Here is a 17,876-nt window from a genome sequence, read left to right on the forward strand (position 1 = left end):
GTGTAGCAATTCTCAAAGCGTGATTTAGGGATACCTCTTTCAGGGGATTTGTGAGGTCAGTACCATGTTCATAATAATATTCAGAGATTATTTGCATTTTTCACTTTCTTTCTCTCTTGAGTGTGCAGTGTAGTTTTCCAGAGGTTACATGACATGTGATAGCATCATTTTCCTGATAGTTAATTGTATATGTGCTTTTGTTTTCTTGTGTGATAGATATGACCCACCAAAACAAAAGCTCTCACAGGTCCTCAGTTATTTTTGAGTGTGAAGAGGTTCCAAAACCAAAAAGTTTGAAAACAGCTTCTATTTTGCACAAAGAGCCAATCATGTCTTAGAGGTAGGTGGGAATGCAGTCTGATCTCTTGGAGTCCAGCAATGTAAGTTCATGTTCATGCTAGAGCAAACACTCATTGTGGAAATGTTTAGTGAAATAGTCCTTATTATTTAAATATTTTGTCATTCTCACTCCTCCTAACCCCTTGTTCATATTGTTGAATTTGTATACGTGAACTCATGAAAAATGCAACTTCATAGTATAGAAATTTCCATGTATTCTCTCTTTTAGAATCAATGTTAATCTAATTCTTAAAATGTTCTGTCCTTCTCAGCTGTCTTTTCTAAATACAAGTGTTCCTCTAGAAAATTAGGTGTAGAGCCTTGTGTGGATGTTTATACCATGAAAATGCAACCCAAAAGAGAGTACAGGTGTAAATGGATGGAGTAGCTGTAGTCCAGTGGTGTCTTATGAATGTACTGGTCTCAGGGAGAAATTAAACCTGGTTTATTTTGATGGAGAGGTGGGTTCATTATACCCAAATGTCACTTTTTAAAGAAACGCGAAAAGTGATCCCATTAATTTTTTGAGAAGACATGTAGAGAATCTGCAATTTTCCATTTTGTGATTTGAGAGCCAAAACCAATCTCTAGAACAAAGCCAATTTATTCTAAAATGAACCATGTGCAGATGAGGGAAGTGACACATTTTTAAAATGCATTTAATTATCTCTTGCAGAAAAAGGCAAAGGAGTCACTGCACACTTTTTTTTTTTTTTCTGTTGGAAGTCTTGGGAAAGAATCTTATAGCTTTTACTAAAAAGTGTGATGGTATTAGAATTGTGTGTGTGTGGGTGTGTTTTTTTTTTTTTTTTTTAATTGTAGTGCATTTATTAGGAAATCTTTGATCAGGCTTTGCGGAGTCTTTCTGTGAAGAAACAGATTCTTAGTTCTATAAAAATTTATGTTGAATGATCTGAACCAGTCAAACTACATTCCATTGCTTGCTCAGTCTAGTCTGTCCATTACACCTCATTGTTTTCTCTAATCCAGCTTATCATCTCTGATTAGATTGATTATATCAGGCCAACTTTTACTGAATCACTCACAGATTCACTAATTATCTATTAGGCAATTGTTCCCATAGAGTTCTTGGCTTTGCAGGAGACTCAGACATAGACTGGTCATGTTTTCTGCGGTGGAAGCATAGCCTCTGCATGAAGACAGGAAACACAGAATAACATCACAGAGTTAGAAGGAATCTCGATGCATACATAGTCATATTTGATTGCCTCTGATGACAGGAAATTCCCTGCCTCCTCAGGCAGAATGCTGTGTTATTGGAGAGCTCTGACTGATGGAATCTTCTTAGTTGTGTGTACAGAAATGTTCATGTTAAAAGTCATGTAAATGGTCAAACGAAAGTGTTATTGGAGACCAGAAGAGGAGAATTGAGTTCAGTTTAATTCATGTAGTGGGGTTCATGGACCATATCTTCAAGGAAGGTCAATTCTTTTTGAGTTTCATGGGATGGGAAGGATTTTGAGAGGCAAGGATGGAGGGGCTCTCTTGACACTAGGAAAGGCCTGTAGTCAGAAAAAACACAAGACCTGTTTGGTGTGAGTGAACAGAGCAATTACCTTATGTACCTGGCACTTAGTGCATTTATTTATTTAAAAAAGGAGAGAATTAATGACAGTGAATGATTGCAAAAAAGCTTTTCTAGTCCATACTTGTGGTGGCAAGGGAGCTCTAAAGGAAGGTTGTTGACAAACAAGCACACTGACCCCTCTGCACACTTCAGTCCCAGCCTAGATTGCACATTTGTAGAGTTACCCTGCGGAGGGGACTGACGTTCATTTATTTTTACTCACTACATAGAATTTTTAAAGCCTACTTTCCCCTTGTGTCTTCATAAAGTACTGGTTTTGCATCTCTCTGAAAAGGCTGCCAATTGCCATCCGTCCCTTGAACCAGAACAAAGATCTTATTATTATTTTCCTTGAAAAAGTCATATTGTCTATCTGGACCTCCACCTCCTCTCACCCCTGCTATTGAAGTATTAAAAATGCCATGTATTTGACTCACTTCCTTCTAGGATGTGTTCTCTTTTGGTTCATTCTAAAATGATGGTGAAATGTTGGAATTTTGCAGAAAATTCAGCTTCCCACAGTCTCTCTGAGACCCCTCTCTGTTGGAAATAACACTATTGTAATGCAGATGCCCCCAATACCCTGTGGAATCCCCAAGATTCTATAAATGGCTGACCACAGGATATCCCTTTTATACAAATTTCAATCCATATTATTGCAAACAGACCCTTATGTGTAGGTGTCCAGTTGAAATAGGACACAGTCCCATCAATAGGACTGACCTAAAATAAACCTTTAACTTGACCCTCACAACTTAAGCTTAAAACTTCACAACTTTGAAGTCAATGAAACATGAAACATATTGTCAGCACGAGATGCCCGAAACGTGGCAAAACTGTCACATTTTAATGTAAAAATGGGATTCAAACCTCAAACTGAGCTGGGTGTACTCCTTCAAGCTTTGACAGTGCATTCAGTGTGCCTTTATCAGCTGTAAAATGCAAATGGTGTTTAGCTACTGTGTATTTAATCTTAGACATAGACATAGATGTAGACATTTTATTTAGGGAACCACAGCACCAAGGAGGCTAAGAGAGGTGAACTAGGGTGAACTAGAAGCCCTTTATAACCAAGAACCCTGGAGGGAAAACTAACAAAACAGGCTCAACTCACAGACTCAAAGGAAAATGCACTAGAAAATAACATTGTTAAGGGCTGGTTTATTCCAAACTCATGCACAAAGCTGTATGACTAGTCTTTCTGAACATGGAAAGAAATCAAACATGCAGCTGAAGAAATGTATGAGAGAATAACCCAAATTTAGAAACATGCTGCAGCTGAAATACAATCTAACTGATGTCTGCTGTAGATTGAAAAGGAACATCTTATGGACAATTGAGTGTTTCTTGAAATATAATAAAAACAAGCTCTGAAAATGTGTATCTGAAAACATTGACCTATATGGAGAAAAAAGACAGCATTTACTTTGTAATGCTATCAGGTGGTAATTCAATTTCCCGTTACCCGAACTTCAAGTATTCTGTTTCAGGTTGCAGATTGGTGGTGCTTATCATATAAATTGGCGAATAAGATTTGCAAATAATACTTTTAGTGCTTGGTTTTGTGGTTGTAGCTCTAGAAAAGAAAATCAATTTAATTCTGTGCATTGGTTTTTCTCCTTAAAATTCATGCAATTTGAATATGATTGACAGGGCACAACATCATTATGCAGTCTGTTAGATGGACCGATTATGCTTATGAATACAAGAGTGGAGTGAATGAAAGCAACGTGTAATTGATTCTACTCCTGGTCTGACTCTTCATTAACAGTTTGAATGTAGCACAGTTGCTTCTCAGATGGAAAACGATGAGAGCAACCTATATGTATTCCCTCAGTTGTTTTAAAATTCATTATGCTAATATTTTTTCGCAGAATGTTTTTGCTGCATTTGTTTTATCACACGGAAGTCCGATCGAATCTTAGTAAATGATTCTCCTGCTTTCAATATTTATTTGGCATTCCAATTGCACATTTTTCAATTTACACATTTGGAAATGAAAGCATGTTCCCTCCGGCACCCCCTTCAAAGACAACCTTCCGTCCTACCCTCCTTTTCTATAGACTTCAGACTAATTTCCCAGGATAGAACGAGGTGGGGGGGGAGCACAAGGTGGTGGTTATAGCTTCAAAACAAAAGAGCTGATTTATAGGCTGATTGATTTCAGAAATAGATGAACAAAATCAGGCTCGATTTGTCTTGCCACACGTTAGTCAGATAAAGTACGAAACGACCTGCCATCCCATTTTGCATACCTCTTCCAGGGCTTGCATTTGAGATGTTGATTAAATGTATAGACTGCTTTGCTGTTTTCTTGGCTTTCCTCAGTTGTGTAAGAAAGGGCTTCAAGTGCATGAAGGCTGCTCTTCCTTTCTGGAATGTGGAGCTGGACATTTCAGGGAAACAACATGATTTTCACTGCTCACAGTGAGATACGATGCTGATTCTGTAACAGCCATCCCTGCCCTTTCCTTTGCCTACAAGTTCCTGCCAGACTTTAAGACAGAAGAAACAACAAAATTAGTGCTGGGCCAGGCAGTTCTGTCTAGGAGCTACAAGCGTACTGTGATCTCCAAGTTAGATTCTATTTACAATTGATAAGCATATTAATTTCATATTCAGTCTTTCTCTAGCTGTGATTTTTAAATTAAATCAGCAGTTGACTTATTAAGATAATAGGTCTGAGAACTTCATACTGGAAATAGATTTCTTTCTTCTGATGAGAACTTTTAAGATCTACTCTTTTAGCAACTTTCAAATATACAATATAGTATTAGAAACTATAGTCACCATAAAGTGCATTATATTCCCAGGACTTATTTATCTTATAAGTGAAAGTTTGTACCTTTTGACCTCCTTCATCCATTCATGCATCCCCTCCTGCCCCCAGCCTCTGGCAACCATCGATCTGTTCTCTGTATCTATGAGTTTGCTGGGTTTTTTTTTTTTTTTCTTTTTGGATTCTACATGTAAGTGAGATCATACAGTGTTTGTCTTCCTCTCTCTGACTTATTTCACTTAGCACAATGCCCTCAAGTCCCATCCATATTATCACAAGTGGCAGAATTCCCTTCACTTTTATGGCTGAATAATATTCCACTGTTTATATATATAAAACCCATTTTTATTATCCATTCATCCATCAATGGACACTTAGGTTATATCCATATCTTGGCTGTTGTAAATAATGCTGCAGTGAACATGGCAGTGCAGATATCTATTTGAGATGTTTTTCTTTCCTTTGAATAAACACCCAGAAGTGTAATTGTTGGATCATATGGTAGTTCTATTTTTAATTTTTTGAAGAACCTCCATACTGTTTTCATGAATGACTGCATGGAAATAATCGTATCAGTTTTTCCTATGATATCTTATTTATCTACCACAACACTTGGTATTTGATAAACATGCTAACCCCCAAAAAGCCCCAGGTGTCTGGGGAATCCTTCATTGTGCCTGTTTTAAAACATGTCCACAGATGCTTTGCTACTTCTCCCATCAAGAGGTGAAGTCTGTATGATTCCACTTGAAATGGGTGGAATTTTGTGACAGTTGCAACCAATCAGAGTACAGTGGTGGTAACACTGTGTCACTCCCAAGTCTGGGATAGAAAGGATAACACAGCTTCCACCTCTGGCGCACTTGGTCTTGGAGCCCTGAGCTGTCATGTGAGCAAGCTGACTGTTCTGAGGCTTCCATAAGGAAACCCAAACTGGCCCCCATGGAAAGTCCCTGAGACCACAGGAAGAGGGAGGGATGTCTGGCCAGCCGGCCCTTAGCTGCTGGAACCCACACTATTCCACTGCCAGCCACTACCCAACTACAACCATATGAGAGGCTCCATGCCAGACCCCCTAGTTGAGCCATTTCAGAACTGTTGATCCAGAAAAGCCATAAAAAATAATAAAGCGTTGTTGTTGTCTTAAGTTATCATGTTTTGGGGTAATTTCTTGCACAGCAATAGCCAATCAGAATTTGCATGTATACAAAGTATGAGGCTAAAGTAATGGAATTCATGATAAGCATGACAAACTTTATATATACAAATGTATGCCATTTCCTTCAATAAGTAGCCACACTGGGAAAAGTTTATTCATAATCATATTGTCTCTGTGATAGTGTGTCTCCCCACATTGATCTGTGACTTTGGGCATAATTCTTTCTCCTATGGATCCACTGAGCAAGGGAAAATAGATTAAATTTTCTCTACTGTCCTTTTCATCTCTAAAAATTCTTGACCATTATACAAAATTCTTTGGTAACTGAGATACCTGAGAAATATGTTCCTGTCCTACATTTTCACTGTAAGGTATCTAGGACTCAGTTTGCATATTAAAATTTTAGTAAAACTTTAAATATAGATATAAGCCATATAGGTAAAAAATGCCATTTTTCCTACCATTTAAACCCTACTTTTATCTGAAAATAATTGTTTTATATAAAGAGATTATTGAGAGTAGCAAAATAAAAGAAAAATATACCTAGTGGAGTTATTATTTTAAATCCCTTGAAATTATGTAAATATTTTTAAGTGTATTTTCTTATTTATAGTGATATAAGATCATCTTTAGAAAGCACATTAACTGTCTTTATATGTTGTAGGAATATGGTAGATGGAATTCAGGAACTTGGTTTAACCATACGATCTTTGTTTTAATACTTAATTTAATTTTTGTATAGGTAACACATTCACATAATTTGAACATCAAAAATATTAGTAAACAGTGAAAAGTCTTCTTCCCATATTTGGCCCTATCCTTGTAGTTTTCATAGGTTAACCACTGCTGTTAATTACTTGTTTATCCTCCCAGAGATATTTTATGCATATATTAACTAAAACAAATATGCATTCTTTTCTACACCTGTGGAGGTATTTTTACACTAATGGTACCATGCTTAACATTTCTGCATCTCTTTTCTTCCCTCTCTCCTTCCCTCCCCCCCTCCTTCCCTCCCTCCCTTCCTTCCTCCCTCCCTTCCTTCCTTTCTTCCTTCCTTCTTCCCTCCCTCCCTCCTTTCCTTCCCTCCTTCCTTCCTTCCTTCTCTCTCTTTCTCTCTCTCTATTTCTTTGTTTCTTTCTTTTTCTTCCATAGTAATATATCCTGAATATCTTTCCATATTCATACATAAATACCTTCATTGTCCTTTTTACAGAAACAAAATGTTTCATTGTATAAATGTACAATTATTTCGCTAGTCCCCTATTGATGGACATTTAAGTTGTCTCCAAGCATATCATCCACAGAATACATTCCTAGAAATAGAATTATTATACCAAAAGGAGTCTACATTTGTAATTTGGAAAGATATGGTTAAACCACTCTCTCTGGGAATGGTGCCAGTTTGCATTTCATTGTATAAGCATGTTGGAGAAAATTGAACCATGACTGATGTTCATTTGTCTGGAAAATAGTGAATTAGACTACTCAGAACCTATAGCTTAATTCTTGATAGACATGTAGAAGAGGGATTGCATTTGAGAGCTGCAAAGAATCTTAGAGGCCATCTTATTCAACTCCTTCTTTTAGGTTTTAAGACCAAAGCCCAAAGAGAAGAATGACTTGCCCAAGGTCAACAGCTGGTTAGTGACAGATCTGGGACTTCTGACAATTATAATCAGATCTTAGGGCTTACAGTCTAGTGCTCTTTCCACACCAGAGGAAAGATGGTAACTGCCATTCCTGCCTGTGTGTTCAGGATGCCTGGGATGCCGCTGCTGCTGATAATTAGCATTTCTTGAGTGTCTGCATGTACCAGGCATCAGACGAAACACTACTATTTACATTATCTTATTTATACCATGGAATCCACAAATTCATGTGCAAGATAATTCCATAAATTGAATGCATGTATCTCATGTATCTCACACGCATGTGTCCACTCTGAAAATTGTATTGTGTTTAATAAAATGTAAATTAATACAAAGCATCATTGAAGTTTTAATAGCTGTTTTTCTCTAACTTGTTCTCAATCAGTGGATTTTGAAACTACTACTGTGAAGGGGTAGACCATAAGACTTTTGATATGAAAAAGAGGATCCTTATACCCAAAAAGCTTGAGAACCACTTAACAGTGTTTAAAGTCCTTTTAACTGCCCAGACATCATTCTGTACTCCATCTGTCTCCATTACAAGGTTAAATGTTAATGATGCCACAAGCACAGAAGAGACCACAGAGATCATCTAAGCAGCTGATTCATTTTGTGGATATGGAAACCAAGGCAGGGACCAATGAAAGGATGGCTTCATCTGGTGTTACTCCACTAGTCAGGGCTGGAGCTGGAATCAGAAGGCAGGCCTCCTGACTGAATTTTATATCAGGAAAAGGAGGAACTCCTTGGTGTGAAAGAGTCACCCATAAGTACTATAAACAATTAAAATAATGAAGAAAATTTGCTTTCGAGCCTTACGTTGATTCACCTCCAGGTTTGTGGATCTGAGAGGTCGTGATATTGGTCGATAATAACACTTGATCTTGGATGCTGTTAATTTAATACAGAGCATAGCCAACAGAGATCAGTATTTTGATGTTGAGGATGCTCTTTTATTGGCTGTTTGTCCTCATAGTTAAATTAAATGGAGAACTGAAGAAATGCAAGGAATAATTTTTCAAAAATTCCATGTAAGTTTTGTGGAGAAAGATGGCTAAGGGAGAAAGCAAAGGAAACATTTATTTATTATGTCATTATTTCCTGCCCTTATGGACTTCTCTCTCTCTCTCTTTTCTTCCCATTAATGCCCCTAAGCCCTGTGTTCACTTGGCAAAAGTAGACACATCTTTATGACCTGGATAAGAGGCATTTATTCCTGACCTTCTCCATCCGCAAAATAAGGAAACCAAGGTCATATCCTGTTGCTCTTTTCTATGGTATTTGATGGACAGAGGCAATGGGAATGAGGTTTAAGAAAACAAATAAAACAAAAAAAACAAAAAACATAGATTTCACCTTCAACAATGGCAAGGGGTGGGGGTGTGTGTATGCCAAAATTGCCCTGGAATAACAGGGCACAGGTTAATTTGTGGAAACTTAGGCCCATGAGGAACTCTGCAAACCTTAGGTTTAGTCAAATGTATTTTGGAAACAGAGCATTCTGTGTTCATCACCCCCCTCCCTTGTGGAGACTCACGATTCATTGTAGCATCTTAAGTGTCCAGAGGAGCCCTACACTAAGGTAACTGATTGACTTAATCTCACCTGGTGATCCCCAAGTTTAATTGACCTTTAAACCCATATCTTACTGAACCTGCTTTGGGAAATCCTGTTGCAATTCTTATTTGTTATTACAAAAGAAATATTAGTGTGTGTGTGTGTGTGTGTGTGTGTGTGTGTGTGTGTGTCTGTGCGGTTTTGTTTTGTTTTGTTTTTTGCTAAATACAACCTAATCTCCCTTTATCTTCTCATTCTATTAATATGTCCTAGCGGTTCTCACTTTAAAGCCAGGTTTGTCTGTGAAATAACATCTGCATAAACTCACTAATGAGGTTTCTGCCTATCTTGATCACAAGATATCATCTTCAACATTATCTGACAAGGGTTTAAATACTGCTTAAAGTCGTTAAAAGTTGAAATCAACATTTGGGGATTTTCTCAACATTAAATAATACTCTGGACGTTTAGCAGACAATTAACAAAGATCTTTCTCTTAGTAATTTATTTTCTGCTATTTAAATTTCATATACAATTTAAAACTATTCCATGGTCGCATTTTGGTAAAACATTCTTATTCTCTTGTTACTGTTTTTGAAATTAAGTGGTACTGATTAGCCAAAGCAAGTCATTTATTTTCATTATAATATTCTAATGACCGAATTTCTTTTTTGATCAAAGTTGATTAGTTATTGTTACTCACATCATTTAAGTGAGTTTATAATCCAGATTAACAGATAAGACTGAGAAGCAGGAGTTACAAGGCATTTTCAAGTAATTTGGATTAAAATTTGGTTTATGGGCTTCCCTGGTGGCACAGTGGTTGAGAATCCGCCTCCCAATGCAGGGGACACGGGTTCGAGCCCTGGTCTGGGAAGATCCCACATGCCGCGGAGCAACTAGGCCTGTGAGCCACAACTACTGAGCCTGCGTGTCTGGAGCCTGTGCTCCGCAACAAGAGAGGCCGCGATAGTGAGAGGCCCGCGCACCGCGATGAAGAGTGGCCCCCGCTCTCCGCAACTAGAGAAAGACCTCACACAGAGACGAAGACCCAACACAGCCAAAAATAAAAATAAATAAATAAATTTAAAAAAAAAATTTGGTTTATTTCTTACAACCTTTATTGACTTAAAATGAGGACAGTTCTATTTAATTAAGTTCCTAAACTTAAATGTTTATGTATACCACAATGGCTGGTTTTATATGCCAAAACAAAAATTTTAATGTTGTGTTTTAAATATAAATAGAGGATGAAAAGTACAGATTGATTTTTGAAAGTTTTAATATAGTGAAAAATAGAAGTTAAGTAATTATTAGGAACCATTATCCCCAGCATACCTCATGTGTGTGAGGATCAGTAGACTGCATTGTCAATTGGTAGGGATGCTTAAAAATTATTCCTTTTATAACGCATATATGTGGAATCTAGAAAAATGGTACAGATGAACCGGTTTGTAAGGCAGAAGTAGAGACACAGATGTAGAGAACAAACGTATGGACACCAAGGTGGGAAAGTGGGGGGCTGGGGTGGTGTGATGAACTGGGAGATTGGGATTGACATATATACACTAATATGTGTAAAATAGATTACTAATAAGAACCTGCTGTATTAAAAAATAAATAAATTAAAAAATAACCCTTTTGGGCTTCCCTGGTGGCGCAGTGGTTGAGAATTTGCCTGCCAATGAAGGAGACACGGGTTCGAGCCCTGGTCTGGGAAGATCCCACATGCCAAAGAGCAACTAAGCCCGTGAGCCACAATTGCTGAGCCTGCGCGTCTGGAGCCTGTGCTCCCAACAAGAGAGGCCGCGATAGTGAGAGGCCCGTGCACCGCGATGAAGAGTGGCCCCCACTTGCCACAACTAGAGAAAGCCCTCACACAGAAACAAAGACCCAACACAGCCATAAATAATAAATTAATTAATTAATAAAAAAATAACCCTTTTAGTGTTATTACTGATTATTATAAATTCTTCTGACATATTTCCAGAAATTTGCCCTTCTTTTTTTTTTTTTTTTAAATTTTATTTATTTATTTATTTTTGGCTGTGTTGGGTCTTCGTTTCTGTGCGAGGGCTTTCTCCAGTTGTGGCAAGTGGGGGCCACTCTTCATCGCGGTGCGCGGGCCTCTCACTATCGCGGCCTCTCTCGTTGCGGAGCACAGGCTCCAGACGCGCAGGCTCAGTAATTGTGGCTCACGGGCCCAGCTGCTCCGCGGCATGTGGGATCTTCCCAGACCAGGGCTCGAACCCATGTCCCCTGCAATGGCAGGCAGATTCTTAACCACTGCGCCACCAGGGAAGCCCTGCCCTTCTTTATTGTGTACAATGCCTGATACTATTGTCTTATTTACAAGTAAAGTGATGTGTAACATTGGTACTTCCTTCCCACGTCAATTCAGCATGTTCATTTTGTAGGCAACTGTTTCTCAGTTTATTTCCCACTGAGGATTTGTCTTCTGCCAGCGTGCCAGTTATTCACACCTTATATTATAATCTGTTATGCTTGGATCTGACCAGTAGCGATGGAACAATTTACTGGTAGGGGATTCCTTTTCACAATTATCACCTTCCTGGAAAATTGCCTACTTTAAAAAGCTGTGCTATGTAAAATCTTTTACCAGAGAAGCATTGGCATCATCAGTATTTCTTAGCTTGCTTGTCTCCAAGCTCCAACACAAATACCTAAAATAAATAAAGCACCAATTATGTGAAAAGTGAAAAATATCTTGCTTATCCTATTTTTCCTTCCTTTTGCATTTACAGATGTCATCCATACCGTAGGACCAATAGCCAGAGGCCATATTAATGGTTCCCACAAGGAAGACCTTGCAAATTGCTATAAATCATCTCTGAAACTGGTGAAAGAAAATAACATCCGATCAGTTGTAAGTACTTTTGTGCTTCTTATTTCTTATTCTTTTTCAGCCTTTGTATGCTGGAAAATCAATCTTGTCCAAAATGAGGGTAGAATATCATTTCTATAATTCTAAAAGCTAAGTTTAACAACCTTAGTACATGATGTAGTCTATCGGTTATCGTGACTCCACTCGTTTGTATGCCCTAAATATTTGCCTAATTGTTTTAGAATTTAAAAGTATAGAGTCCCAGAACTGGAACCATCACATCTAATTTATTTTCTCCCTGTTGCCATTATCTTTTGAAGGAAATGTTTGTGAGTGTGTGTGTGTGTGTGTGTGTGTGTGTATGTGTTTTAACTTGAAAGATGTTATTCTTTTAGATTGATTTTGGTCTTCCTAAATTAATACTCTGTAGTTGGGTATGCCACATCCCTTCTTAGTTTTATCAATTTAGATGGGAGAGTTCAGAAAATGTGGATCTAATCTATTTCCTTAGCAGTAGGCTGAGATGAAAGGGGGTCTCCTCTAGCTGGATTTGGAGGTATTTATTCACCTGCTTTTCTTTTGCAACATGCCCTACATTTATTACATCTCAATTACACCAGTAAAATAAAACTATGAGAAAAATGAGAGTGTAAATACGTAATCGTAAGTTAATTTGGGCAGAATCCCTTGGGGTTTTCAGATAGATGTTAACCTTGCTGAAATCATGGAACAGGAAGATAGTTAAACACTTGACTTCTTAGCACGCTGAATGGATCAGCATTGCTTGCGAGTTCACAGAAGTGGTGGTTTTATTATTTGCATGAAGGAGCATTGAGAGTCAGACACATTTAGATAACCCTGGATGGTTGCTGTACTTTTCATGCATGATTATAATTATGAAGTGCCTTTTCCAATGTGAGTTTGCTTAAAATAAGACAACTGTTTTTCAAGCCAATTATACTGCCTTTTACATCTTTGCCTACTTGTTAACAGAGCTAGATATTTCGTTTCACTCTTTGATTTTTAAAAAATTTCTCTTTGCAAATGAATCAATAAGTTAGACACTATTTTGTCTTAGAGGAGAAAGCTGAAGTTCAAAGAGGGAGCAAAGTAAGCTACTAAACCAGTTGACACATTTTGTTCTCTAAAGGAAAATAAGAAAAATCAAAACAGGTGTGCACATTCTGGGAATATTAAAATTTTGTCAATATAGCTTATTGATTAAAAGAGGCAAATGGGGCTGAAGTGCTAAGAAAAATGGATATGTATAGAAGTTTCCAACTTGGGAAATATGGACCTTGAGACCTGAAGAGAATTTGCTAACAAATTCACTGGCATCTCTAATGATTTTCTTGAAGTCTATAAAAAGTAAGAAGAGACTAGCCCATTAGAAACAGTGTAAAAACATCACCCATCCTTTTAACAGAAAAAATAAACATCCCTAACTATGATGACCTTAAAATAATCACATCTGCTGTTACTGTACTTGCCACCATGAGGTAAAAAGTGGAAGAATTATCGACTAAGTTAAATTTACTTTTATCAGATGCCCTACAATGTGATACTCTAGTCATCCTGAGATTGGAATTAGGTCTATTCTATGTTACCATGTTTGATGATGATTTTGAGGGGTTAATTACATGTTACTTGGATAAAATTTGCATGTGGTGGCACTAAACTGAAGTCATTGCAATATTAGTAAATAAAAATGGAGATGGAAAATATCTGCAAAATATGAAGGAAAATGTCCAGCTAAATTAATCACCACGTTCTTACGTGGTTGACTGGAGTTGCCATCGAATATCTGGTCTCATATTCTTAAAAAAAAATCTGCCTTCCTTGCTTCTTTGTTTCTTTTCTTTTTTTTTTTATTGAACAATATTGATTTACAATGTTGTATTGAATATAGTTCCCTGTGCTATACAGTAGGACCTTGTTGTTTATCTTGTTTATATACAGTGGTGTATATCTGCTAATCCCAAGCTCCTAATTTATCCCGCCCCTTTGGTAACCATAAGTTTGTTTTCTGTGTCTGTGAGTCTGTTTCTGTTTTATAAATAAGTTCATTTGTATCATTTTTTTATGCTCCACACGTAAGTGATATCATATGGTATTTGTCTTTCTCTATCTGACTTACTTCGCTTACTATGATAATCTCTAGGTCCATCCATGTTGCTGCAAATGGCATTGTTTCATTCTTTTTATGGCTTTCCATTTTGTATATGTACCACATCTTCTTTATCCATTCATCTGTTGATGGACATTTAGGTTGCTTCCATGTCTTGGCTATTGTAAATAGTGCTGCTATGAACACTGCGGTGTGTGTATATTTTCAAATTATAGTTTTCTACAGCTATATGTCCAGGAGTGGGATTGCTGGATCATATGGTAACTCTATTTTTAAAGGAACCTTCATACTGTTCCCCATGGTGGCTGCCTTTCTTTCATTTCTTGCAGGAGGAAATGGGGCTTTCTACTTTATATGGAATGTCATGTTCTTGACCAACATTAAAAAAAAATAATGATGCTAATGTCATCAAATCCTTGTCATATGGGGGGAAATGGAAAATTCTTAGAAATGTTATCATGACTGGATACATCTTTTATTGTACAGACTTCCACTTTATAGACATTACTATAGATGGGGAGAGATGTCTGATATCAAAATCCTGGTTAGTAAGATGGAAAATAAAGTTAACTTGAGCTCATTTATATGCATGTCAAAGAAAATTTCTCATAAACCCTTTTATCAGATCAGCTTAGTGTGACCATGGAAAAGTCATGTCAGTATTTTGTAGCCCCAGTTTCCATATACAAAGAATCAGTAAATTATTACTGTCTAAATCATGAGGCTATTATGGGGATCAGTTGAAATAATGGATGTAAAATAACTGGAAACTGTATTCTCTATAAAAGTATTTGATAATATTACTTCAAGTGTAAGATATTTTCACACTTTATGATTTGGCAAATTTAGGAGATTGAGATCATTCTTGCTTTGATATTCTGAAACCCAGACCTCTAGACATTATCATATCATTTCTTGATGTTTTTATACAGAAATAAATTATCATGAAGTACCCAGTTAGTATATTTGTAAAGGAAAATCTCAATTTTTTCTTCCTCCTATGTAGGGAAAAATCTCATTCTTCCCTAATGTGTGTTCCTTCCCTGTTAGTCTCCTTTACTACTCACACAGAATGGTTCACTCATGACATTTCTGGTCACCAAATGTGTGGAGGTTTTTCCCACACTAAGCAACTCTCTGCAACCCCACCTAGGTGTCCTATAATTTAACTCGGTTCTGACACTGTGTACCTGGAGATAGTGTCAGACCCCATAGATTCAGGGCTCAGTGCCACAAGACTGCCACCCCTCCCCCACCCTTCACACCATTAAGATGCCAGTTGCAAGCTCAGGTTGTCACCTATGCTTCTGACCTACTAGCTATAGATTGGAAGGTCCAATGACCCTCTGCTTGGGTTCAATTAATTTGCTAGAGCAGGTCACAGAACTCAGGGAAACACTTACATACATTTACCAGTTTATCAAAGGATGTGATAAAGGATTCAGATGAACAGCCAGATGAAGGGATACATAGGACGAGGTCTGGGTGGGTCCGGAGCACAGGAGCTTCTGTCCCCGTGGAGTTGGGGTGGGTTTTTATCCTCCTGGTGTGCATGTGTGCACCCACTGGAAGCTCTCCAAACGCCAAACTATTGGGGTATTACGGAGACTTACTCACATAGGCATGATCAATCATTAACTCCATTTCCAGCCCCTCTCCCTTGTCTGGAGGATGAGGGATGGGAATGAAAATTCCAAGCTTCTAATCATGTCTCAAGTCATCCAGAAGCCCACTCAGAGTCAATTCATTAGGACAAAAGATTCTTCTAGTGCTCTTATCACTTAGAAATTTACAAGAGTTTTAGGAGCCCTGTGTCAGGCATGGGATCAAAGACAAATACTAAACAAAAGATGCTCCCAGTGTTCTTATCACTTCAGAAATTATAAAGGTTTCAGGAGCTCTGTGCCAGTAACTAGGGACAGAAACCAACATATATTTTCTATTATCTCATACTACTGTGTTTATTTAGGCAATTAAAACTATTAATGTTGCTAATAATGATTAATATCATCTTATTCATAATCATTAATAATATCATTGTTAATATTACCAACTCATGTGTGTCAATACAGCACAGAACATGCCACAAACCTTTATTGCTCAGTAGATGCACTGAATTGAATTAAATTATACTAATCTTGTCACCACATGCAGCTGTCTTAAATTTGTAGTCTAATTTTTAACTTAAAAAAATACTCTTACGTTATCATGGTTTCTTCCACTATCTGTTGTTTTACAATAAAGCTACAAAAATAAATAAGGAGTAACTAGCTAAGATGGGGTAGCAGATGTGTAACGAAGTGGCTGTAAGGCAGTGTGGTAAATGCCATAAAGGGAATGTATTACTCTACTGGTCTGGATCAGCTAGGCTGTGCTACACCTACAAATAACCTCAAAATCTTAGTGGCCTACATTCAGAGACCCTGGCTTATAGGCATCGCATTGTCTCTGGGCTCTGCTATTTGGAGCTGACAACCTCCTCAGCCATGGAACTTTGCAAAATCATGCATAAACCTTTTACTGTCTCAGATTAGAAGTGACAACACATAATTTCCGCTTCCATTTAATTGCCCAGAACTATTCACATAGTCCTGCCTACCTGCAAGTGGGCCAGGGAAATGTCTGTGAATAAGTGAAATATTTGATGGTACCACTTTTCTGCCAAAATGAAGCCAAAGGCTTTGGTATCACAGCAGAGGGGTCAGAGATGTCTGCTTTACTCTAATTTCTCTGAAGGAATATATTCTTCAAAATTTTGCTGGCGGTAAACCAAATAATATGATTATATATTTATTTAATCAATAATAAGACCTACTGTGTTCCAAGACATTTTTAGATATCTCCTAAGACCTAGAGGATAGAATGTTTACCTTCAAGTATATAATTTGTCTCAATCTCCTGACCATCCAGACAAATAAATAGACCAGATCGTCGTGTCCATTGTATGATTTGAGAGTACTCTCATCACTTCTAAATATCTGCCCATGGAAGCCTGAAATTCTGTAATTAATGAGTAATTTATGATGGTCAGGAGTTGTTCTTTCTCTGCAATTTTCCTTTAAAATGCAAATACTCAGGAGATCAGCAGATGATTAATTTCCTAATACCTTAATTTGAAGAAATTTATCAAATTACTTTTCACTTTGGCAGGATAAATTAGAGGATAATAAAAGTACCAAGCACCTCAGCCTGAGGGAGAATTGGAAGGGAGGTTGGGAGAAACAGGAAACAAAGTGGAGTACAAAGAAATTTCACTGACCTTCCAGTTGTGCTAAAAGGAGATACTTTTTAAATAGAGAAGAAGGAAAAGTGAGTCACATAATTATCTAGAAATAAGGTAGTTATTTGGTTACTAGATGTGACATTTGTGGATACAATATTTTGCTATGAAAAAAATAATATTCCTTTTATTAATTTAGAAGAGAAAATTTCCTTAAATTTTTCTCCTTTATCCATTCTCTTTGGTAACTTTTTTCAATATGTACTCGCATGTTTGCTTTAGGTTGTAAAAGAATAAAAATAAATTAATCAATAAATCTAATGGTTCATTTTACAGTGGCAGCTCTCTTCTATGAATTATTAATTAGCACAGCTTTATTAATACCAAGGATGTTTAAATTTAGGGTTTTAATCATGCAATCTTACCATAGAGAGTTTCAGGTGAAAAATCTGACCAGTCTTTCATGCGTCCTAGATGTGGTTTGTGCAAGTGCCTTATTCCGTCCAACTTACTTCAAACATTGATTCAGTTATTTTCCTACAACCATGAGTTCCCCTTGGGCAAAATTCAATATACACAAATTTACTTTGGTATACATTCTTGACAACC

General features: G+C 37.2%; 1 protein-coding gene across 8 annotated transcripts in view; it reads left to right on the forward strand.

The window, feature by feature from the left end:
• MACROD2 (mono-ADP ribosylhydrolase 2) overlaps nucleotides 1-17,876 on the forward strand; it is a 2,017,409-nt gene that overhangs the window by 1,172,550 nt on the left and 826,983 nt on the right. For all 8 annotated transcript variants that reach the window (XM_061208464.1, XM_061208463.1, XM_061208466.1 and 5 more), the window contains one exon: nucleotides 11,840-11,961. In XM_061208464.1, the coding sequence (XP_061064447.1) occupies nucleotides 11,840-11,961 (122 nt within the window). The remainder of the gene's footprint in view (nucleotides 1-11,839; nucleotides 11,962-17,876) is intronic.

Source organism: Eubalaena glacialis, chromosome 13, assembly GCF_028564815.1.
Source record: "Eubalaena glacialis isolate mEubGla1 chromosome 13, mEubGla1.1.hap2.+ XY, whole genome shotgun sequence".
Lineage (NCBI taxonomy): Eukaryota > Metazoa > Chordata > Mammalia > Artiodactyla > Balaenidae > Eubalaena > Eubalaena glacialis.